The sequence below is a fragment of the Furipterus horrens genome, unplaced genomic scaffold (assembly GCF_987537825.1).
Source record: "Furipterus horrens unplaced genomic scaffold, mFurHor1.1.pri manual_scaffold_3, whole genome shotgun sequence".
Taxonomy (NCBI): domain Eukaryota; kingdom Metazoa; phylum Chordata; class Mammalia; order Chiroptera; family Furipteridae; genus Furipterus; species Furipterus horrens.
In genome coordinates this window covers 64,785,400-64,811,909 of record NW_028327173.1, presented here as the reverse complement: position 1 = coordinate 64,811,909, position 26,510 = coordinate 64,785,400, and the positions used below count along the sequence as shown (strand labels likewise).

Sequence of the window (26,510 nt, the reverse complement as noted above, 5' to 3'; positions counted from 1 at the left end):
TATCATAATTATAAATGTTTGGAATCAGAAATACTTTTAGGTGCTTCATTTTAAAAGAAATCTTTTTCATCCTCTAGATGCTTGGCTTCCAAGAGAACAAATTATAGATGTTTCACTTATTATTAAAATTAGGTAGGAGGAAACTAATTCTTTCTCTTCTATTTTTTGGTTGTTCATATAATCTGTAGAACATAGGGAATTTTAAAGGTGTTTTCCTGTCAAAGGAAAGCACTCTTCTCACCATGGCAACAGCTAAGTTGCTTTCATATTCAGGATAAATCCCTCACAAGGTTCTTACTCAAAGATACTTATAAATTATTCCTGAGGCATATACTTTAAAAAATGTGATAAAATATATGCAAGCTTACAGTTGCTCATATGGAAATTAATACAATAATTAATTAATAATAATACAAGAACAAACTCTCTGTTTTGCTTACTCAGAACTGTAAACCTACTTTTGCCCACTCCTGTATAACATAAAATTTGCCTTGTTAACCCATTTTAAGTGTATGTATAGTTTAGTGGTGTCCTAGTTCAGACTGCTATAATAAAAATATGATAGACTAAATGGCTTAAACAATAAAGATTTATATCTCACAGTTCTGTAATCTGGAAAGTCCAAGATCAAGGTGCCAATAGATTTGGGGTCTGTTGAGAGTTCACTTCATGGCTTGGAGACAGCCACCTTCTCTTTACAGAGAAGCTGTAAAATTGAGAAGGCAGAGAAGTATGGTCCAAAAGAGGGGGAAGATCAAGGCTCTAGAGGGATAATTAAGCAAGGAAAAGATAGCCAACCTATCAGATGTAGAATTCAAAATACTGGTGATAATGATGCTCAGAGAAATTACTGAGTATGGCAAACACATAAGGGAAGAAGTGAAGGCTATACTAAGTGAAATGAAAAATCCACACGGAACCAGTAGCGAAGGGAAGCCAGGGTTCAAATCAATGTATTGGAACATAAGGAAGAAATAAACAGTCAACCAATAGAGAATGAAGAAATAAGAATTTAAAAAAATGAGGAGAGGCTTAGGAACTTCTGGGACTACTTTAAACATACCCACATACAAATCATAGAGGTGCCAGAAGGAAAAGAGGAAGAACAAGAACTTGAAAACTTATTTAAAAAAAATAATGAAGAAGACTTCCCTAATTTGGCAAAGGAAATAGACATACAAGTCCAGGGAGCACAAGGAGTCCCAATCAAGCTAGACCCAAAGAGGACCACACCAAGACACATCATAATTAAAATGCCAAAGACTAAAGATAAAGAGAGAATCTTAAAAGCAGCAAGAGAAAGAGAGTTTCCTACAAAGGAGTTCCCATAAGACTACCAGCAGATTTCTTAAAACTTTTCAGGCAAGAAGGGACTGGCAAGAAGTATGCAAAGTGATGAAAAGCAAGGACCTACAAATGAGGTTACTTTATTCAGCAGAGCTATCATTTAGAATGAAAGGGCAGATAAAGTGCTTCCCAGACAAGGTAAAGCTAAAGGAGTTTATCTTCACCAAACCATTATTATATGAAATGTTAAAGGGACTTATTTAAGAAAAAGAACATCAAAACTATGGACAGTAAAATGAAAACAAACTCACAACGAGTGCATCTAAGAAGTAAAAACAAAAACAAACTATGCATACAACCAGAATGGGAACAGAATCATATATATGGTGATCATATGGAGCGTTATTAGTGGGGAGGGGAAGAGGGGGAATGGAGGAAAAGGTACAAGGATTAAGAAGTACAATTGGTAGGTACAAAGTTTATGGAGGGTTATTAAGAATAGTAAAGGAAAGGGAGAAACCAAATAACATATATGCATGAACTATGGACACGAACTTAATGGGGGGGATTGCTAGATGGAAGGAGGGTACAAGCAGAGGGGGCAAAGGGGAAATAATTTGGGACAACAGTAATAACATAGTAAATAAAATATACTTAAAAACAACTTGAACAAGATGTGATTCATGAATGAGCACATTGTGGTGATAAAGCTGCCAATCACCATTTGCCTATAGCTGCAGCCTTCTGAATCATCTGAATAAATTTTGCAGAGGAATGCTCAAGCTTAATGCTAAATTCAATGCAGATTTGTTGTTCACTCAGTCATTTTTAATGCAATGTACACAGTACACATGCTCACTCAAAGACGTCTACCACCCCCACTGACTAGTACAGTGAAGTCATCATTGTTCACCTGTGTGCATACCAGTCTACTCTCCTTGGCTTTCAGGTTACATCAATATCATTCAAACTGTTCTTGTCATGTTAACAATGGCTGGACTTTTTCCAGACAGACCTTGTATACATTATATACATTATCTTTCCTTTTGTAATTGGTTTATTTCACTTTGCATGACTCTCTTTAAGGTTAATATATGTTGTAGCATATGTCACAACTTCCTTCCTTTTTAAGAGGCTGAATATTTCTTTGTATGAATAGACCACATTTTGTTTCCCTATTCATCTGTTGGACATTTGTGTTGCTGCCATCTTTTGACTTGTGAATAAGGCCACTGTGTTGTACAAATGACATTTACATTTTTAAAACCTGAACTCTTTTCTAATTATATTATTATGGAAGAATTTACTCTGAAAAGTCACCCATTTTCTGATTCAAATAGTTAGCCTTTATATAAAATTGAGTGAAAATGGCCTCCTGTATCTCTCCTTCAGTTTTTTTTTTTTTTTATACCTTAGCTTTTCTCTGCAGTCATAAAATCATTATTTTCCCATCTCCATTTCAACCTTTTCTCTCTGGTTTAATGATACTTTTTCTTTCTTTTCTTTCCAGAGCTCTAGCCTACCATTAAGTCTTCTGACCTATCTTGCCTTCAAATATTAATCTCTCTATGAACTTTCAATGAGTCTCACATTTCAATTTCCTGTCAAAATAATTACATTTGAATGCCTCATCATCACAACACACTCAAAATGACCAACGAAACTCATCCTCTTTCTACCACACTCTCCTTTCCTGTTGGTTTATTTTCCATATTTCTGACAGTCTGACTCTAAACCCGAGAGTTATCTTGGTCTTAATCCTTAGAGATTTATACAAAGACCATTGGACCCACTGTAATCCTAGTGAATTTTATACACTGTAAATTTGATTATTCAAAACTCTGCCTAATTTTTTTAAGTGGCTCACAGTATAAATTCTAAACTTCCATCATTACATATGTCTTTTTATGATGTGACCACTGCTACACTTTTTAACCCCACTCTTGCCTGTCAACCACATAAAACTATTTGCAGTTTAATGAAAATTTTATTTTATTTCATTCCTTTTGATTGATACCTGGAATGCCTTCAAGACTCAACTCAAATATTGCTGCCTCTGTAAAGCTTTATTGAATCTTCCTTCCAAAATTCCTATTGTATATTGCATTTTTTACATCATGTATCACATAATCTCAAATGATATTACAATTATTTATATGTATGACCCTCTTTCCTAATAAACTATGAACTTCTTAAGGGCTCTGATTTTTGTATTCATCTTTATAATCCCTGTTCCTGACACACAGTAGGCAGTAAAATAATGTTTTATGAATCAATGATCCAGAGTGATATTCCTTCAAATTTGGACCATTGAACGAGCCTTCTAATAGCTTTTTCTACATTCAATGTTTCCCATTTTAGAAGTATTCTGTATCTTTCCAACAGGTTAATATTTTGGAAGAACAACTTGACATTAGCGTATTAACATACTCCCTCAAAGTCAGTAGCTTCCAGTTGTCTAAAATATAAAGTCTAAAATTCTTAGCCTGAAATTTAAGATTCTCCTTAATGTGGTCTCCAAACTACCATACACTTTATCTATTAAATAACCTGTTTTGGCTATTTGCCACAGGTAAGATATAACTAAAGTATGTTAGGATAAAGTACCTTACATAATTATATGTACTCCTTGTTTCTCAGACCAGTTGGAATCTTTATGAGGGCACAGTGGGTTTTTGCCCATATCCAGCATATCTTGCACATAAAATTCTGTCAGTTATCATTTAAAAACTCTCCCTGAGTTCTTTCTATTATATCTCTGCTTACTGTAATTGTTTTGCTTAAAGTGTTCTCTCTCCATCATCTACATATCCAGATTTTACCCACTATGTAGGCCTATCTCAAGTGCAAGTCTCCTTTGATTGCCTTGACCTCCTGCCACATGAGAGTGAACCTCTTCCTCCTTTGTACTTCTTTTTTGTACTTGTTATAATCTTGCTACCTCCATTTTGCTCATATTTTAGTTGAATATGTACATTTATTTTCTCCCCGGTGTAAAATCAATTAAGAAAAGGATTTGGTCTTGTTTTTATGAGCCACCATGTCATAAGTTATATTCTCTACTTTTTTCCTTTAATAAAAAGATTGATCTATAGAAGTAATTTCTGGAAGAAAAACAACAAGGTGAGGGAAAGTTATTCATACTCTTAAGCTGTATACTTTTACATTGTTGTGAAGAAATTTGAAGTATCTCTATTTAGAATTACTTACAGGTGAATGTTCAAATGCAATAATATAAAGATTATTTGCTTACTTTAAGGGTTTCATTGGTTCTCCTGGAGAAGCAGGACAACTGGGACCTGAAGGAGAAAGAGTAAGTACATTTTCTTCAAGTATTATTTCTAAAGTGGTATACATATGACAATGTACAACAAGGGTCATAAACTCAGATGTCAAGTAGGTAACCTTACTAAGTGAAGCAAGCGAGCTTTAATAAAAATCACCTACCAAAACTATGGTTGTCTTGAATTTTACTAAATTTTGTTTTGAGAAAGCAAGATGATACTATTTTAAATTCAGTCTTAAAAGATACAAATTGAAATATTAAATATTATGAAAATTTTATTTTTTAAATCATTAAGCTTTGATTTGAGTATAAACTCTGGACAGGTCTTGTATTTTATAACCCAATGTTCAGTACATAAGCCTCCGAAGATGTATTTTTTGTTTGGTTTAATAATGAAAGATAGTTGGTCCTAAATGTAGGTGCTTGTGAATAAAGATAGAATCTTTGCAAATGATTTCTTATATATTAAAAAATTAAGATATGTACAGAGATCTAGCATTTCAACTTCATCTTATCTAGTTTTAGGTGCCAGTGCAGCTCAGTGATTTCTGTTTGCATACCTTCGTTTAAATTATCAATATTAATTCAAAAATTAAAAAAATGAAATAACATTAGCATATTATAAGGTTTGAAAGCAAAGAAAATAATATTCAAATTTTAGGATTTAATTCTATTATAGGAATGCTGTTTAGATCAAAATTTTCATTTCTGGAAACTGATTTTTGGTAATGAAAGTAAACCATATTCTTTGCTAGATGAATTTTTCAAATATATATTTTTTCAACTGAGTGAATAAAATTCCATTTTCTTGTAATTACTTGTAAGTGCCCTTCCAGAGAAGAAATATTCAGAGTTTATACATGCTGTAAAAACAAAATGTTCAGCCTTTTTTGGTGAGATGAGGTGAAGATTTGTCCTTGGAAAACATACAGGTCATTTGTTTCACTTGTGGAAAATACCTTCAGCATGATCTGACAAATAAGCTTCTTCACTGCCTTGTGATACAGCAGACTTATAGGTGATGTTTTGAACCCGTCATGCAAAAAACTGAGCTGCTTCTCATTGACCCAAAGGAGTATGTACAGTTCACATTGTTAATTACTCTGCTGCTCATAATACAGTCCTTTCCTGAACCTATTGCATGAACTTATTTCTAGTAATTGATGTAGTAAATAAACCAAAGTTATATGTTATTGCAAAGTGTTATCATCTTGGATTTAAGGGTCCCAGCGTTGACACTGACTTTCAGTGGACACAGTGACTGCAATTACAGTCACTAACTTTGACCAATCTATATGAAAATATTAAGACTGTTGCAAATAATAAATATAAGATCATTTTATGATGATGTGCCTATCATGGGTACCATGTCCTAATGTCATTTGGCTACTTACAATTCTGATTAAAACCATGAATTTTATAGCTAACTGGGTGTCATTCTATATTAAAAAACATTTATGTAGAGAAAGCAGAAGAGAATAATATAGTGCTAATCACTCCTGAAAACAAATAGAAAGAAAAAGCCCTTTCTTGAAGTTAATATATATAATATTTATTTATGAAAATTTTAAATTTATTTATGAAAAAGTGCTTGTATAATTTTACCTGCACTATCCTGAGATTTAGTGAAGCTACTAAAATTTTAGAAAATAATTCATTAAAAATGATTGGATATATTCTATAAACATGCATAAAGTACTAATGAAATGAGTCTTATTGCTCACCTATGTATTCTTTTCTGAAAGAGATATTAGGTGAGTATTTCTCAAACACTGTTGAGTTGAAAATAGATGGATTACTTCAACTGGTGATATTTTCTAACTTATCTACATGTACTGTAAATCCCAACCTTAGAAGGCTTATAAGTAGTTTTAAGTCTCATAGTGATTATATCAATTAGGATGATTTGGACAGAAAGTAACAGAAAACCCCAATTCAAACTAGCTTAAAAATGAGAACATTTTTAATAATGATAATAAGGATAATAGCAAATTATTTACTGAATGGTTATACATATGCAAGGCACTATAAAATACTTCATATTAATTAACACCTTTAATACAACACCCAGTGAAATAGATACTATTATTATTCCCACTATAGATGAAGAAAATGAGACACACAGAGAGAAAGACTTGTCTAAGACTGTATATTAAGAGCAGAGCCAGAACTTGAACATAGATATTCTGACTCCAAAGCCTGAATGCTTAAGTACTAAGTCCTACTGCTTCTTACATGACCAGAAATCCACAGGTTGGATGGAATCGAGGCACAATATGATCTTGAGCCCAGTGATAGCATCATTCTTCTCTTTGCCTTGCCTAATGTTGTCTTTATCCTAAGGCTTGTTTTCCATGTGATTGTTAGATTGCCAGTGCAAGGGCTAAATGTGCCCTTGTTTATGTCCAGCCAGAGAGACATGGAGACAGAGGGGAGGTAATTGGCCCTTGGGTATGGAAAAGAAGACCGTCCTGTCTGTCTGGTTGTGCCAGCTTAGGTTGTGTGCCTACCTCTGAACAAATAAGTATTACATCAGGATTCCATTTGGAAGTACAAATGGGAGGGATTCTTGAATAAAATCAGGATTCTGTTATGAAGAAGAAAAGGGTCCACTTCAGTTACATTAATATATTGAAGCTTTTCTGAATATCACACCAATTTAAAGAACACTTATTTCTCTCTTCTCTTTGGCATATTTCATTAATTGATGTTTGAGGAAAAAATATCGAACAAGTATTTAACTTTTGATTCTTTTATATTTTAGGGTGTTCCTGGGATTCGTGGGAAGAAGGGTCTTAAGGGAAGACAGGTAGTTCAATTTTTGTTTCTTGAGGTTCAGTTTAGAGCAATATTATCTAATTATGTACATATTTCTCACCTATTAAAATATGAATGTCGATGTTCTTGTCCACAGTCCATGTCATTCACAAAATTTAATTTTTGCTACTTTGATAATCTAGCAAATACTACCTGAGAATGTAAAGGAAAAGTTAGATTAAAAATAGTTTAAAATTTAATACTTCATAACCCATTTAATGTACCAGTGGAAGAAACCTTTTATCCCATGGCAAGAGCTAAAATGTCACAGAAAATGCATGTACAATTTAAAACACTACGATAGCACTGTCCACCCTCATGAGTTAGAGGTTTTTTTACCTGCTGCTTCAGATGTTCTCTGAGAAACTAGTTTGCTAACACTTCTTATATTTTCAGGTTAAGGAAAAAAATCAATGAGAAAGAATTTCTCCAAATAATGCAATAATTTCAGAGAGGGGTGGAAATTTTGACATCATCCAATATCCCATTATTTAACAAACGGGATAACTGGCTCAGAGAAGCATCCTCAGGTTCTCTGGCTGGCTGAGTTAATACAGCTGAATAGCCACCTGCTTTTCACATGTGCTGTATTTACTACTTTTCAAAGATGTTTATTTGGGTGAGATAGTCTATGCTATACTGTGTTCTCTAGTCTATGAGGAAGAAAACTGCTTTTCATGACACCTTTTCTAAAGTTTTGGTGTATATAACTAAAATCTGGATGATAATGCTAAAGGATTATAAATCCTACCAGAATATTAATATCGTTTTAAAGTATTTTAACCTTTGAGCTTTGCAATATTTCTTGAAGGCACATGTTAAAAGACTTGCTCAGAATCACATAGTAAAACTGGTCAAGTCAAGAATTGAGCCCAGCTCTTCTGAATATAAATTCAGTATCCTTTTCCTTACTTCTTAGATATTCTGCTGTCCCTTCTACTCACTGATTAAAATAGCATGATTTCTTTTTTCATGAGATTTAGACGAAATATGATAAAAGTTATTTTAAAGTTTCACTTTAAAGATTTTAATTTATTAAGATGGAACTTAACCAAACTGTCAAGAAATAAAAAATAAGGCAAACATTTTGTTTTCTTGCACTTACATTGAACTTTAAGACTAATCTTATAGCAACAATGGAAACTGTTAGCATCACCTTTACCATCATCACCATTTTTATTCTCAAGTTGTGCTAAATATTCGTATGCTACCTTACTTAATTACATTCTACTTCAAAATGTTGGTATGTTATTTCTTTATGTTTTAGCCCTCAAACATATACCACAACAGAAATACTTGCCAATTTATTATGTATGAAATATTTAAATTAAATATGCAGATGTAGGCTGTCTCAAAATTGACAGTAGGTTGAGTTTATCTTCTTTATTCCTGTATTCTCCATTCTGTGTTTAATTTTTTCCCCATTCTCCTCTTATCAAAGTATGCTGTCAGTAAAAGAACTAATTAAGTTATTTATGCCACTATATAAATTGCTTCCAATGCTTAAATGTTACCTTACCTATTAGCAATTATATTTTAAATATAGTTTAAGACAAAATAAGTTATCTGCAATGGTCAAATTTTAGGTGTTGGTGAGAAAATATTTTCTCAAAGCTCCTGTGATGGACGTATCATTTCAGTAGCTACCAACTTTATTAATATAACTGGTCTTATATAAATATTAACTTTACCTTGGCAATGTATAGGAAATATCTAGTTTCCTATAACATTGTTTATGGAAATTTATAGATAACTTTTGGGTTTCTTACCCTATGGGGGATTATAAAATTATCCATGAGACGCTATTGAATTCAAAAGGGTAGTTTAAGAAAAACTGGAAAAATAGCGAGTAGAATGATTACTGGGTTCTTTGATTGTACTCTTCTTTACAATACAAATTTATAAAGTTTTATTGATTTAAAAACATGCTTTTGAATAGGGGAAATGTGGGGACAACTGTAATAGTGTAAACAATAAAAATAAAGAAAAAAACATGCTTTTGTAATAGATTTAGACCCTTAAAAATAATATTTGAAAAACACATGTATCCTGTATTTCCCTAGTGTTTATAATAGAAAATTTGTCTGGTGCTGTGATATGCCATGTATACTATCTGTACTTTTCCTCATCTTCACCACAAAATGATTTGGCCATGTTTAGGAGGAAATCGTAGTACTTAGTAAGATACAGTTACAGCCACAAGATAAATTATGCCAAGGCTAACCTCACAGACTCTTCCAGAATACTATCCTGTGTGTAAATGCTTCCTTATGTTCTATTTATTTTAAGTAAAATCATCTTCAGATAGCTTTGACCATAAGTTAGGACAACTATATTAACATGAGACATTATGCATCATGGGGCATTTGTATTTCACTTTAGGTAATTAAAATCCCATGAGAAGAATGGTCTCATTGCTGTCTAAATAACAGTAAAAGGAAACTATCTTTTGATAATATTTCCACTCTCTTTGATATGGAAAATGTCAGTTGTGTGGAATATAAGTATGGCCATTTTCTTCTGGCAGTTTATTAAATCTTCTATACTATTTATTGCTATGTATGAAGTAAATATTCAAATGCAGAAGCAGAACTAAAGGATTCCAGGCTTCCATAACAACAGAAACCTGTGCATCTGAAAGAATATTACAGTAACCTAGAAATGCCAAAATCAGAAAGTACCTGTATCTAAGAAACTTTGGCTATACATCTTGTCAAAGACTGTTACTTTCAGCTTTCTGCTGTTTCAGAGCTATTTAGAAGTGTGGATTGATGCTTCACTAGGCTACTGTTCTGTGGATCCCATGCTGTTTAATTTACTGTCCTTAATATGAATATTATTAAAAGATGCACTTTATTACAATTATCACTTCCCTTAATTACTGAATTAATCTTCCTGTGTTTCAGATTAGCTTATTACCTCAAATTTTAAGTAGCTAGAAGTATTCAGTCTTATGAACATAGTTTTAAATAATTATGTTAACATATAATTTGTAGAACAGCAGTAGTTCTTTTTAGATACATCTGTAAGTTTTGTGTAACATTTTACAGTTAGATTTTTAAGGTCTGAAATTAAGGCCAGAAACTGATAAAATAAATCACTTCACTTTCTGTATTATGTTAGATATGAAACACTCTGACAGTCAAAATAATGAAGGCATAGAAAACTTTAAAATCCAAGTTCAGGTTTTTCTAAATATTAATCAAGGTGAGCTTCTTTAGATTACTGAGTTGGTTTCTAACCTGTATACTAAAAATCTGTATTTGATATGCATAGTTAACACAATATTTAAATGTACATATATTGACATCATGTCATATACATATATAACACAGAATCATAGAGGAGATGGAAATCCTGTTTATAACTGTTCAACAAGTTAGTACTTTTGCTAAGCTTAGGTTTTGAAAAATGTTGCTGTAAATCATATACTCATATCACGGGCCAAATGATCATTTATTTTTCTGAGTAAACATTAAGCATGGAATTAAATTGTTGTAAGCCAGCTTTCTTAGGGATGTCTGTATTTTTAAAGATAAAATTATAGGTTCACAAGTAAGAGATATCTTCTCCCAGGCAGTATAAATATTAGATAGATGCTATTGAAAATAAACACATTAAAAGCATATTATTTTGGTTATTCAACAGTTATTACTTAGCCTCATACTGATATTTTTAAATTTAATATTTGTGTTAAAAAGTTATTTCACATTAAATCTTCCCAGAAAACTCTTTGTCTCCAAACTAAAACATTGTGCTTAATCTGTAACTAGAGATTGAGTTGATATTTATAACAAAATCTGTTTTTGTTTTAAGCAGTGAAAGTAGGAAAACTGGTTTTGTTAGGAATTTGGTTTATTTTAGGATGAAAGAGTATGTAAAAGTAACTATATTAGCAAATTCATTTGTTCCTTGACCTTAGATTGTTGGCATTTGAGAAGTCCTTTTGTTCTTGCTTGTATTATAATCTATTTTTAATTTCAAAATCTTAGAACAGTACTTACTAATCATTACAATTATTTTTAAAGACCTCATGTAATTAATTACATATTAGAAAACATTTGTGTACTCATGATTTTAGATACGATATAGTTCTTGTCTCTTCCTCTCCTTCCCACCTACACTTCCTACATGTCTTGGGGTTCTAGGTGTATTCAGTAAAACCAGCCTTTGAAGTTGGGGAGGCCCAGGAGACTATTGATTCCTTCTTTTCACTTTCTGTGATAGAACTTGAGTTCTTTTTCCAGAGATCTAAATACAGAAGTAGACAATCTTTATTGGTCAGGACTCTGAAATACCATAGAACTACTGTTCTATTTTACATGTTTTACTGTCTTTATTTGAGAAGCTTCTGGGAACATATCTAATGAATCAGATCCATCTGCTGATTTATAATAGAAAAGAACTCTGTTTTTAAAAAAACAAGGGAAGCAAGGGAAGAGGATGTGTATGTATTTATTAACTTCAGATTTTGTATATATTACCTAAGTTATCAAACTTCATTCTGTAGTGCCACTGTCAGGAAATTCTACAGTTGCTTTGAAAAAAAAAAGTCTCTTGTACTAAGTTGCCTATGTATATTTATATGGCCCCACAAATCTACAATACTTATGCCAGAACTCACTTGCCTGGATTGACGATAAACATGAAATTGGAGACTGGGAGTTTATTTTCAACAACTCTCAAATTGTTGTCAAAATATAGAGGTTTTCTAAGGAGTTTTTCAGACCTGGTAGGAATAGAATATAAAAAATTATATTACATTTAAAGCCTGACAAAGAGAAAAAGTGTACTCTGTTTTCTTCCTGTGAAAATCAAACTATCACAGCCTTTCAATACAAGAGAAAATAACACCCTTACTGCATTGTAACACTCAGACTTCAGAGATGTTTACTTTTCTAATTATAGAAAAGTGTTTCCTTATACATCTTTCTGTTACAAGACTCTATTTAAAGTAAACTATATTTTGGCTTCTCACTCGCGTGTTAAAATTTCAGAATATAAAATCCTTCTGCTACACATCTGTTATTAGTTTCTATCCTTAGCTCAAGACCATCTTAAATTTGTATTGCACAGTAGTGTTCCATGTATATATACTATTTATGGAAACTTTGGAGACAGTGTTTTCTTTTGCCTAGGAAAAGGTTGCAATTCTATCATAAAGTACTACTGTTGCTAGAGCATTACAAAAAACTCATTAATTTTTAAGTGATTGTGCCTCTTTTAGGAAAAAATGTATTTACAGGATTCTAGTTTACTGAGTGTAATCTGTACTAACTGTATTTGGCTAACCGTAGCTTAACAAGATGTATGGAAGAGCCCAAGTCTGAATTAAACTACTTTCAAGGTTGGGACAGATACTGAGAAGAGGGATGGATACTCAGTGAACTACCGTTGATAATTTGGGGAAAGTCTAGGCAAAGTCTAGTTTTCATAGAGATATGACACCAACAAGTGCAAGTTCAGCTAGGCAATTATTTTCAGAGCAGATACATTAAGGGAAAACTCAGAGTCTTGTAGGTTATCAATGTCAGGAAGGTGGCGATGTGAGTGCATTTATGGCAGTGAGGTTTGGGACGGTATTCTCTGTGGGGAAAAAATGGCAAGAATAAGGTGGGGCCACTACTATTGAGGGATAGGACGTGATATTGTGTACCAAAACTGCTTTTTGGACACAAGTATAAGGGACAGTCCCATTCCTAGAAACTAGTACAAGGTTGTAATCAGTCTTTAAGAACAAGATGGGGGCTTGACTCTGAGAACTGAGGTTCAAATCATAGCTAGGTTCACAGTAAGCCTGAAATGAAGCTAAGTCTCTGAGAATTGGACTAGAACTCCTTAAATTCCTACTTAAGTTTAAAGTTAGTCCCAAGAATCAGGACATGGTTAGCCCTTGAAGTGTGAATCAAATTATCCTACCCGTGAGGAAAAGAAGCCAGAAGTTGGATCATCGTGGAGTACTTCACACTCTAGCCTTTTCCTATGGTAACTAAGTTTCACTTTTGAAGGTTTTTAAAACATCGGGATTTCTTTGTAATATATATTCATATGTAGAATGTGTAGAATTAACTTTTAGGTTTTATTTTAATCCTAGATAAGTTAATGTGATCGTGTCTTTTAATTGCTTAGTCTTGGTAAAGTTGAACTTCTGTTTTTATTGCTAATGCCTAGTTAGTATATATATGCCTTTTATGATTATTTTTATCTCTATTTTAGATTGTATACATTGTTTCTAAATCTTTGTTCTTTAGAAAGAGTAAAATATGTTCATGATTATCTGTAGTCCTTGACAAAAACTTTTTGTTGCTTTTATTTTTTTAATTTTGGAAATGTAATCATTAGTATTTTATGGTTGTCTTGGTACTCATATTTCTCTATATATTTTATATGTAGTAATTTTATAATTTTATAGAACTAGGAAAATAATCCTTTTATTAGACTCCCTGAGGAATAAGTTTTCTACTGTTTCAAGGTATTTATTTATACTACCCAATGTAGTATCTATGTGTGTTCTAAAATTTTAGCACCACATATATTCAAGCATGCAAAGTCTGCAATACTTGTTCTGTTTTAGTGTTTGAAAACTATCATGTTTGATAACAGTACATGTTAGACCCAGACAAAGAGAGAAATTTGATCTGGGCTTTGCACTTTTGAGGTCCTGAACATCACAAAAAATAAATGTATTTAAAAAACACACACATACACACAACTATCCCTGTCCCTCAGGATCCACCCCTTAGCATTGGCATAGGAACCCTAGACATCCACTCCTGTTTGTTATATGTGTTAGCTCTGTATTGCTGTGTAACAGAATACTCCAAGTTAGTGATATAAAACAATAAATACATAGTATTTCTTGGAGTTTGTTGATCGGGAATTTGGGAGTAGCTTATTTGGGTGGGTCTAGTTTAGGGTTTCCCATGAGGTTACAGTCAAGATTTTGGTCAGGACTATTGTCATCTGAAGGCTTGACTGGGGCTGGAAGATCTGCTTTGGTTCACTTACTGGGTGGCCATTTTGGTGCTAGTTGGTGAGAGGCCTCATTTCTCTTCTTGGGAAATCTCCACATGGCAACTTGGGTGTCTTTATGACATAGCTTTTGGCTTCCACCATAGAAATTGATCCATGAGACCAATGTGAAAAATGTATTACCTTTTATGACATGCCTTAGAAGTTCCATGTTATCACTTCTGTATTCTGGGAGGGAACTACATAAGAACATTAATACCAGAAAGTGAGAATCATGGAGGGATTCATCATTGAAGGTAATCACCATAGCTTAATAATATTCTGGCCTCAGAGAAATTGTTCTCCATTTCTCTTGCCTATAACCTCATGTCTGAATGCCATGAACATTTGCAGATGGTACTATTGCTGTCATTAGAGACAGAAATTGCTGAAGATATTGGTGAGATTTGAGCAGGCAATAGAAGTACTTAGCAGTCCAGCTACTTGTTTAGACTGATTGTTTATTTGTTTCTTAAGAAGACCCTTACTGAAATATAATTCACATATCATAAAATTCACCCTTTTAAAGTGTATAATTAGTATGTTCACAGAGTTATACAGGCATCACGTTGATTTTAGAACATTTTCATCACCTTAGAAAGACACCCCATTACCCACCTATTAGCACAACACCAAGCCCAGACAATCAGTAATCTGCTTTCTATCTCTGTGGGTTTTCCAATTCTGGACATTTGACGTTAATGGAATTATGCAATATATCCCTCATTCTTTATTATTTCACTGAGGTTTCTGGAAAACCTACTTATGATCTATCTAAAAATCAATCATCTATTATGTGTCAGATTTATTGCAATATTTTCCTCTACTTTTTCCATTACCTGTGCACCATAAATACTTTCAAATACCTATATTAGCTCATACTGAATTGAATAACTTATTGCAGATTTGTGAGCTTGTTAACAACAGAATTTGACTTCCAAGGACAATGAAAGCAAAATACCTGCCTTAACTTCAACTGACTTCGAAGGGAGTATGGCTACAATATGTTTGACTACATGGGTAGTTTTTGCATTATCTCCTGGTCACAGAATAAGAGAAACCGCTTCTATTGCAAGTTAACTATTTCTTAGAAATGACATATAATTTCCATTGTTAAAACATCTTTTAAACTTAGCCCATTCATATTTGTACTCGTGAACCAATGACTTTTGTCAGTCTGTTAACATGCAATATTTTATACTGGGTTGTCTAAATAAAGAGTTTATAAGAATCTAATCATGTAGTTTATTATTTGTTAGCCTTATGTGTTTAAAAATTAAAATTATTAAAGTGCTTACAATAAGTTTTATAAATCTTTTTTTTATTTATTTTTCGGTTTTACAATTACAGTTGTCCCATTTTTCCCCCATTGCTCCCCCCCACCCAGCCCACCCCTTCTCCCACAATCATATTTTGTAAAGTAGCCTTTTAAATCCATTAATAAATCTTTAGAGAAAAACTATAACATATCAAGTAAGAGTAACGAAGTTATTTTACAGTAGAGTTTGTAATGAGAAAGTGTGTTACTTTACTAGTCTTTATAGTTTTACAATGTGGAATTCTCAGTAGCTATTTGGGAAGCTTAATTTTCAGTGACACCACATTTTATTTTTATAGTATTTATGTGCGTTATGCCTTTCCCCAATAAAACTGCACTTCAGTGGTTTTTGACATGTTATATTATGTCTTGTAATGGGGGAGTTAAAGTGTTCAGCACAGCACAGCAGAAAGAGACCGTTGACTCTGCGATCAGACAGACTCCATTCAGTTCTCAGTCCCACCCATCATTGGTGGATGCAAGTGACTTAACCCCTCTGTGTTCTAATTCTGTCAACTGCAAAGTGAAAATATCAGTTCTCATTTATTCAACCTGTTGTGAAGATGAAATGAAGTTATGTATATCTAATTATGTGCATAAAGCCCTTAACATATGGTACGTGTGCTGGCACATACTTCGTGATATTAACCATTTTGTTCTCTGTGGTGTGATTATAGGAACAGCATGGAATAGCATACATAATGAATTGGTCAGCTGGAAATCTTGGTTATGTTTCCCCTCATTCAGTGATTCTTTATATAATGATGAATACATTTCTATTTTCTCCAACTTACCTTTCTGTACTTATTAAATGGCATGTGAAATAATTTTTATGAAATATAGAAATACTGTACTTAATCAAATCAATGAAGTGTTATGCAAAACAGTATACATTTTTGTTGCACTACCATTTAAGGATTAGAAAATAAATATCTCCTATCACTAAATTTCTTACCAAGAAAGCACAGCAAAATTGAATTCTTTATCTATTTTGGGTTTAACATTTCTTTCTCTTTCCCCGGGCCAGGGTTTTCCAGGTGACTTTGGAGAGAGAGGCCCTGCTGGTCCTGATGGTAGTCCTGTGAGTAAATTGTGAGGGTCTAATCTTGCAATCTAACATTACTCAGACTGCATAGCAACTGTACTTGCCTGTGTCATTACCATATGCATGAATAAGCACTGTTGGCCAGACAGTTTTGATGCCACTCTACACACTTCAGTTTGTCCTTTAACAACATGGGAAATAAACCAACAATGTTTAATGAATCAACTGTATCTTGAGAGACAATCACCGACATTATTTTGACCATGTTAAATGTGACTGCTTAAGTAAAATATTAGAAAAATATGATCATGGTACTGTCTTTCATATTGAGGGAGAGGGGGAAAGAAGCTCTTCATGTACATGAAGGTGCTAACCAAGCATCATGTTAAAATTGTGCATTTGGTGACTGTTCTTTCGGATTCAAATGTGTCATTGATTAACCTTTTGAATATTTTATAGAAAAGTTTTTTCCTTTGGGATTGTTCAGATATATGTGTTCAGATTAGGAAGCCACCATTCAAAATAAGTTTAAAATATTATCAAAGAATAATGATGAATTGCTGTTTTTTGATACTAGTCAATATCTCCATTTTGTCCTCAAAAAGCATCCAATAGCTATCCCCTAATTTATGTCATGCACACATTTTTTTCATAAAATTTTAAGGTAAAATTTGAATCAACTACAAAATTCTTATAGCCTACATTAGGAAGAGTTCCTATATTTAGATATATGTAAATACTAGCATTTGTTTTTGAAGTATTTGAAAATAGTTTCTCTTTATTTATTTTTATAAATTGTAACTGTTTTAGTTTATTTAGTGAATTTAGCTTAACTTTTATTATAATGCTATCTTTAGAATATTTACTATCTTATTCTTGCCCATGATTCTGGGGAACTTCCCATTTCAAGCATACTAAAGTAAACGTTATTTACTTGTTTGATTTTAATACCACTTAGGTACAATTATGTGCCACTTAATGACAAGGTTATGTTTTGAGATCTGCATTATTAGATGCTTTGTCATTACGTGAACATCATAAAGTGTACTTACACAAACCTAAGCGGTACAGCCTACTGCACACTGTGTCTGCATGGTACGGCACTGTTGCATGTGTGGTTCGCTGTTGACTGAAACATCATTGTGAGGCACATGACTGTACTTCCATACTTAGGGTGAAGCCATCTTATTGAATATTTTGTCAGTTAAATATACATGAAGTTTTTTAGGGCTGGACTCCTGCACTATTTAAAACTTTTCTTTTTGAAATCTGCCCTTTAAAATATAATGCTTCTTGAAGAACATTTTGAGTCTTTAAAAATCTTTAAAATGCAAAAATAAGCTGGATATTTTCAGTTTATTGGTTCATGATTCTCTATTTTATAGTATACCTTTGCTTAAAAATAATTTTAAATGCAAAAAAGTGAGACTTTTCTTGAATCTTGTATCATGTAAAAATGTAACACTGACATGGAGTGGATTAAAAATTACCAAAAGACCATCACAAAGACCCATTACAAATCAACTGGAAACATTACTGTTGATAATTTAAAATCTCATTTAAATAATTTATCAGTGCAGTAATGTCTTACATTTGTATAACATTTTATGAAAAATTTTAAAACGTTTTATATATGATAATTATAATTGTGACCTTTGCAACAATGATAACAAATATTATTTTATAATGACAAAACTCATGTTTAGAGAATTTAAATAATGTACTTCAAAGGAGATAATAGTGCTTTAAATCATCTGAAAATGTTCTTCTAACCTTGTATGCTTATCACCTGTCTTTTTATACACTATATAGGCTAGTTATGTCTATGCTGATTACTAATGGGATTTATTTTCTTTATTAGATACATAGGATACATAGAGAAAGCTATATCCTAGACTAGGTGGTAGCCCTAGCAGTCAAAAGCATGGAGCCAGGAGTACTTTTGAGGAATGTAAACTGCCACCAGAGATTTACACTTTTTAGGAGGATGCATAAGAGTAGGAAAGTTTTAGAAGTTAGCTGTAGAAGTTGTTAAAATTTGATACATTTTTTTCCAAAAAGTTTTTGTCTTCATCTTTAGAAACTACTTAGTATTCTGGAATTACATTTAACCAATTATGCACATTTCTTTTACTTAGGGACTTGTAGGTAATATTGGTCCTCCTGGATTTCCTGGGCTCAGAGTGAGTATCAAATATTATCATTCTTATAAAATATTTTCTTGTGACTTTGTATTTGTTAGATATGTTTTAAAACTTTAGAAAAAATGAATTTAGTGTCATTGTTGGCTTCCCACCTTACTCACGTGTAATCTCTTAATGCAAATTAGATTAATCATATGAATCAAAAATTATACTTTGTGACAAGCTAAAATAAATTTCTACAGATTTATGTGTACATATATATTTGCATCTATCTCATTAAATGTTACTTAAGAACTAGTTTCTTCAACCTGATTGGTATGGCTCAATTGGTTGGGCATCATTTGGCAAGGTGAAAAGTCGCCTGTTCAATTCCCAGTCAGGGCACGTGCCTGGGTGGCAGCTTTGATCCCCAGCTGGGGCATGTATAGGAGGCAACAGATTTATGTTTCTCTCTCACATCGATGTTTCTCTCCCTCTCTTCCTTTCTCTCTAAAGGTAATTAAATCAAATATTTTATTTATTTATTTATTGTTTTTCTATTACAGTTGTCCCACTTTCCCCCATTGCTCCCCCCACCCTGCCCATCCCTTCTCCCACAGTCAATCCCCACCCTATTGTCCACGTCCATGGGGCATTTATACTAGTTCTTTGACAAGACTCTTCCCTTACTTACCCTCTTTCTCTCCTTCCCTCCCTTCCCCTTGGTAACTGTTAGTCTGTTCCTTGTTTACATGCCCCTGGTTCAGTTTTGCTCATTTGTTTATGTTATTCATTGGTGTCCTTTGTTAGGTGATATCATATGGTATTTGTTTTTCATTGCCCGGCTTATTTTGCTAAGCGTAATTCTCTCTAGTTCAATCCATGTTATTGCAAGTGGTAGGAGTTCCTTCTTTCTGCTGCATAGTACTCCATTGTGTAAATGTACCACAGTTTTTTGATCCACTCATCTACAAATGGGCACTTAGCTGTTTCTAGCACTTGGCTATTGTAAACAGTTTCTTAAAAAGTATAAGACATAGAACAGCCACTTCTTTCCTTTGAGAAAGTCTTTCTGACCATCTAATCTGGACAGACACAGTTCTGAACAAAAACACATGGCATCTGTGGACTTAATATAGGGAATAAAATTGAATAATTGGTTAGGAAAACCATCCTGAACAAAAGATAGGAACAGGACTTCACCATTAAACATTTAAATATGTAATTTATTTATTATACTAAAAGTATGTGACTGTATTGTTTGTACACTTAATCAGTTTTTATGCAGTGACTTCAACTCTTGAGTTTCACTTGAGTGCTTAACATACGCAAAACATAGTTTAGTGTGAGTTATTCTGTGGAGACCAAAACAATGTAATTCAGATACATACCTTTCTGATAATTTTATTATTTTTTTTTTATTTTATGCTTTATTGTTTATGCTATTACAGTTGTCCCAATTTCTTTTCCCTTTGTTCCCCTCCACCCACTGACCCCCTCCCTCCGGTTGTCCCCCCCCTTTAGTCTATGCCCACTGGTTGTGCATATAGTTCTTCTCAACGTCTTCCTATATACTCCACTCCCTCCTACTATGCTTCTTAATTCCTGTACCATCTCCCTTCCTTTCCCTCCTTCCCCCTCCCACCGACCTCCCCCCAAAATGTTCCCCGTACCTGTAATTCTTTTCCCACTCTCGTTACCTACTTAGTCTGCCTTTGTTTCAATTCCCTAGCTTCTGTTGTTGGTTGTTGTGATACAGTTTTCATTTTAATGTTCATAGTTTTGATCCTCCTTCTCCTAAACAAGTCCCTTTAACATCTCATATAACAGTGGTTTGGGTGTGATGAACTCCTTCAGTTTTACTTTGTCCTGGAAGCACTTTCTCTGCCCTTCTATTCTGAATGACAGCTTCGCTGGATAGAGTAATTGTGGTTGTAGGTTTTTGCTTTTCATTACTTTCAACATTTCTTGCCACTCTCTTTTTGCCTGCAGTTTCTTTTGAGGAATAAGCTGATAGTCTTATTGGAACCCCTTTGTATGTAATTCTCTTCTTCTCTCTTGCTGGTTTTAATATTCTCTCTTTATCCTTAATTTTTGACATTTTGATTATAATGTGTCTTGGAGTGGTTCTCTCTGTGCTTCCTGGACCTGTAAGTTTATTTCCTTCCCCAAGTTTTGGAAGTTCTGCTTCATTATTTGTTCATATAATTTTTCAATTTCTAGTTCTTCTTCTTCACCTTCTGGCAACCCTATGATTCGGATGTTGGCCCATTTATAGCTGTCCGATCAGTTTCTGAACCTCTCCTCATTTTCCTCACTTCTCATTTCCTCTTTCTACACTGGTTGACTGTTTGTTCCTCCCCTATGTTCTGATTTGTTGATTTGATCCCTGGTTTTCTTGCCCTCACCACTAGTTTCATATGTGCTTTTGTTCGTTTCAGCAGGACTAGCCTTCATATTTTCCCCTTCTTGTTTAAGATCTGCTGTTAGGTCTGTAAGCATTTTTATAACCAAAGCTCTGAACTGAGCCTCAGAAAGATTTCCTATCTGCTGCTTCATTAGATTAGATATTTGCTGTCTGGTCAGCTGCATCACCAGGATCTCTATAATGATCTGTGTCATCCTGACAGTTTTGAGTTTACCTTTGCTTCCTGGGCAGGGCTGTCACACCTCCTATGCTATAGGGGATGGAGCCCCATGCACTCATCACAACCGGGCAACCCGTCTCACCGCGCTGTGGTGTTTTCTGCGTGGGTGGGGGTCCAAGATGGATTCCTGCCTTTCACTCTCTGCTGAGAGACCAGGAGCCTCATCCTCCATCCCCACCCACCCTGGGCCTCACAGTCCAAGGCAATGGAGGTCTGCCTTCCCTGACTTTGGAGTTGCAAGTTGACGGGTCTGGTCTGCAGCCAGGGCTGCTCCATAGGCGCTTCTCGCCTCCCCCTAAATACGGGTGTCTGTGCTTACTGCTGTCCTGCCTCCATCGCTGCTGCTGCCATGGACAGCACAGCTTGAACTCTTCTCCCTGGCTTTACCGCTCCTACCTGTCTGGACGAGCACCACTTGTTTATAACTTCATACGTTGGACTTCCATTTATTATCTTGAACTTCTGGTTATTTCTAGTTTTGTGGTAGTTGTATTCCTTCTTAGTTGTGGAGGGAGACAGGAGCATGTCAGTCTAGGCCTCCATCTTGGCCGGAAGTCTCCTCCTAATAATTTTAGATGATTCATTGAAGTGAACAGACTGCTACTCCTGATATAGGTTCATGAATATATTTCTCCCAGCCAAGCTAATGGTTAATGATAGTGATATGAATTGCAGATATTTTATATAGAACTGTATGCTTTAATATGCAACTGAGCTAAAGGCAAAATTGACATACTTTGTAAAATGTAAGGAGCTTAATGAAAATAGAATCTTAAAAGTAAACTATTTATATCCATATAAAAGTAGGATGTAACCACGGACAGAGATAATATTTTTCTTAAAAATTAACTTAGAGCTTACTCTAACATGTGTAGTAGGTAATTAAAACTCTAGAGTTCTATGTCATAAATTATAGCCACAATATTTTTTAGTTTGAACTTGAACACAGGTCTTCTGACTCCAAATTTAATGTCTTTCACCCCACCTTAATTGCTCCAAGGCAGATGGTGACAACTTGGCCAAGGGAATAAGTCAGGAGTTCAGTTATTGGAACTATAGTAAAAATCAAGATAACAAGTTTTAACTTGCCATCTGGGGATACCAAGAGTATAGAATTAAGAGTCAAAGAACCTGAGAGAGTCTAAGACATTTAAACTGTTCTTTTATCTAATACTAATACAGTAATAATAGTAAAATTAGCAATAACAACTTACTTTTATTTATTTAGTATTTTCTATGTGCTTGTTATGTGGAAAATGTGTTATGTCATTTAATTATCTGACTGACCCAAGACCACTTAGTTCATAAGTGTTGAACCTGGATTTGAAATCATGTGATCTATATCCAGAGTCCTAAATATACTCTTTGTGCTATACCACCTTCTTAAAAATCATATTACCTTAAAATGTATACTGTCATATGAGATTTTGTTAGGCTTTATGCGAAGCTCTATGTAAAGGGAGAGCCAAAAGGACCATTTTTATTTCTCAGAACTTAGAATAGGGTGAAACTTGTAGGTGGTAGTCAGTGGCCTTATCAATGGGGAGAGAAAGGAAAGAGAGGGAGTTTGACTCCAAAGATATTCTTTGTGGCTTCATTTAACCTATTAGCATTATGTTGGTTAACTCAAAAGCTACTGTTATTATGCTTAAGATTAAGACCAAAATTCATGGCCTAAGATGTCTAGGCTTTTGCTTTTTGTCTGCATCCTGAGAACAGTCTGTGCAATAACAAAGCTTTCATCCTCAGATGTCATGCAGCCTCCCTACTAGATGGCCATTGCACTTGTTTGCTCGCCCGAAACACTCTGCCTCTACTTTTCTGCCTAATAATTAACTCTTCTTCATTTTTCAATTCCAGGACTGAGAACAGTGCCTGACACATAATAGTGCTCAGTACAAATAACTGGGTTTTCTGTCCTTTCTCTTTCTTCACTTACCCTTTGGTAAATGGGAAATATACTACAAAAATTAAAATGGCAAATGACACTAATGATCATCTTTGTAATCCTAATCTCTTCTGCATTAATATAGATGGTATTTTGCACTTTGCAAAATATTTTCACTTATGTATCTCTTTTATAAAGTGTATAGAGCAGGTATTACTTCCTCTATTTTATGTTTATTAAATTTTTAAATCAAAATAATGTGAGCACTTACTATGTATCAAATGCTGAACTAGATCTAGGCCTAAAAATATAAACAAACTATGATTTCTGTTGTTGGCAATAATTATAGTCTAATGGCATAAAACTAAAAATAAGCAATATCATACATTGTGATGACTGTTTTTATGGGCTCAGATAAAGCCACCAAGAGAGGAGCAACTTGTATTTTCTCAGAGATTTAGAGTGGGCATCACAAAGGAGATGTCATTTAAGCTGTGTCTTGAAGATTGTGTGTGAATGGGGTGGAATAGAAAAGGCTAGGACTCTTAGACAGAAGAAAGGAGAAGTGGAATATTTAGGAGATGGAAAGAAGAGTAGCAGGATTGTAGCCTGGGAAGTATAGGGGCATGTGAGCAGAATGGAAGGAAGTGGCATTTTGAATGAAATTAGGAAAATGTAGAACTTTTGTATACATAGTACACAGTTTATCTCCTTGACCAGAACTGCAGCCTCTGCTTTATCTCTCAGATGTTCCCTTCCAGCTAGTTTAGTTTCTGATGAGAAGATGTTGATTTTTATAAACTATTTTTCATGCAGTTGATTGTTATTGTCATTTACTTTTTTAGTTAATGACAGTGATTATCTCCTGTGAGTGCTGGTGGATATGGTTGAAAAGCCCAATATAGAACTTAGAGCCTTTTCCGCAATGTACTCACTCATTATGACCTCTAATTGACCACTGGCTGCTGTTTTGATATAAAGAACCTATCCTTTGGTGTCTTTTTTTAAAAAAAAAAACTTAGTTTGACTCAAAAGTTCTCTGTTATTTATTACTGTGTGTGAGGATCTTCTGTTTCTGTTACTATATCCCAAACACTCTTAGCTAAGCTCCCATGCATGAAATTATTTCTCCTCTCTACTTCATCATCTTGTGGAAGAGAAGTGCGGTAGGTAGGAAGTGCTGAAGGACCTTCAGCTTATCTTTGTGGAACTAAAAACTGCTCTTGAGCTATCCTGGATAACTTTCAGAAGACTATAGTTTTTCAGGAGTAAGATTTTCCACAAAACTTGTGACATGACATAAAATATTTGATGTTTCTTGGAAAGTTCTATACTCAAACAATTTTACTTTTTAATTCCCTATTTCACCAAGTCCTTTATAATATATTTGTTTTCCAAAACTTACTACTATTTTGTGATTTTTTTTTTAGAGCCTCTATAAAGTTAAATAAGATATTATATATGCAAAGTACATTTGTCTGAAGATTCCAGGCTATGCAAAGTAATACATTTACTGAAATAAAAATTAATATTATATTGTCTACAGAAAAAACAATAGGATGACAAAGAAATATTTGCTTATAAGCTATTTCTTTACTCCATGACCAGTGTAGCTCAGCTGGTTAGGTGTTGTACTGCAAAGTAAAGGGTTACAGTTTGATTTGCAGTCAGGCCACATGCCTGGGTTGTGGGTTCGGTCCCCAGTTGGAGCATATGCAGGAGGCAACCAATCAATGTTTCTCTCTCACATCACTGTTTCTCTCCCTCTCTTTCTCCCTTCCTTCCCCTCTCTCTAAAAATAAATAAAATATTTAAAAAAGAAGATATTTCTTTATATACTTACACAGGCCATTGCTGCATAATTTCTAAACAGATGTTTACTAAATTTTTAATACTATCATAAGTTTTAAAACTGTAAACTTTGAATAAACCAGCCTCTGTAATTATAAGAACAATTTTTCCTTTTGACAGAATTTGTCAATGACATATCAATATGGCATATCTCTTTATTAAGTTGGAAAGTATTATACTTTTCCTCTCACAGTTCCATATATTTCAGGATTAAGCAGTTGGAAATAATTTATCTTAGTTATATATCACAGACTTTAGGACTCACTCAAAAGTAAAGATGTCATATTTTCCATTCTGAAATTTGTATCATGTAAATGTAAACTATTAGAACTTCTCCATATGTTGGAAGACAGAGTTCTAGAAATCACTGTTTTAATTTTTATTATTAAAGTTAATTACTTCCTCCAGTATTCAATCCATACTTTACTTCAAAACAATTATGAGCCAGTTATCATGTTGGGTCTGGGAGATTTAAAATGAGTAAAAATGAGTAAAACATGCTTCTGCTCTCCCATTGCACAGACTAGAAAGACCAAAACAAGTACAGTGCAATGTACTCAGTGGTGCAGTCGAAGGGTATTCCAGTAGAGACAGACATATCTTCAGAGACTTGGAGCATGTAATAAGGGGAAGTGTTTCACAGAATGGAAAACTGTCCATTGTGGCTAGAATGTTGGATGTGGAGGAGGGAGAAGTAAAGGGGAAGCTGAGACAAATGGAAGGAGATGACGCTGAAAGGGTCCACAGAAGCCTGGTAGTAAGGCTTTGGGATACTATTCTAAGAAATTTTTGTGATAACCAAAATGGGAAAAAATTTTTAGGATCATCACAAATAACACCTTTAAAAGTTCCTTAACATTTTGAAGCCATAAAACAGAGGTTTAAACCAACTTGGTTTCTTAGGGTAGATGATGGTATGGTTGCCAGGCAAAGAGAGGCAGCAAGAGAAAGAAGTAAAATGAAGGCATCTGTGACAGAAAAATTATATCTCATCCCCAAACCATCAAGTGATATCCGCCATTTTTGTCAAGTTTTGTTTTCAAGTACCCTTATTGTTACTATTGTCCTTTGTCTTCTAAGATACCATGGCAAAGGAGTTTTTCTAACTCTTGCTTGCAAGAGATACTAGTAGTTATGTTTTTGAGGAATCTTGCAGTGGATCATTAAATAAAAACCTTGACATTGATGACTATATTTTTCTTCATATTATGCTCACAAATGTTAAATAATGAATGA

General features: G+C 33.9%; 1 protein-coding gene across 1 annotated transcript in view; it reads left to right on the top strand.

Moving 5' to 3' along the window:
- The window catches only part of COL24A1 (collagen type XXIV alpha 1 chain), a 295,110-nt gene that overhangs the window by 60,643 nt on the left and 207,957 nt on the right, over positions 1 to 26,510 (top strand). The window contains exons 10-13 of the mRNA XM_090268285.1: positions 4,547 to 4,600; positions 7,338 to 7,382; positions 16,747 to 16,800; positions 18,903 to 18,947. Coding sequence (XP_090124411.1) covers positions 4,547 to 4,600; positions 7,338 to 7,382; positions 16,747 to 16,800; positions 18,903 to 18,947 — 198 coding nt within the window. The remainder of the gene's footprint in view (positions 1 to 4,546; positions 4,601 to 7,337; positions 7,383 to 16,746; positions 16,801 to 18,902; positions 18,948 to 26,510) is intronic.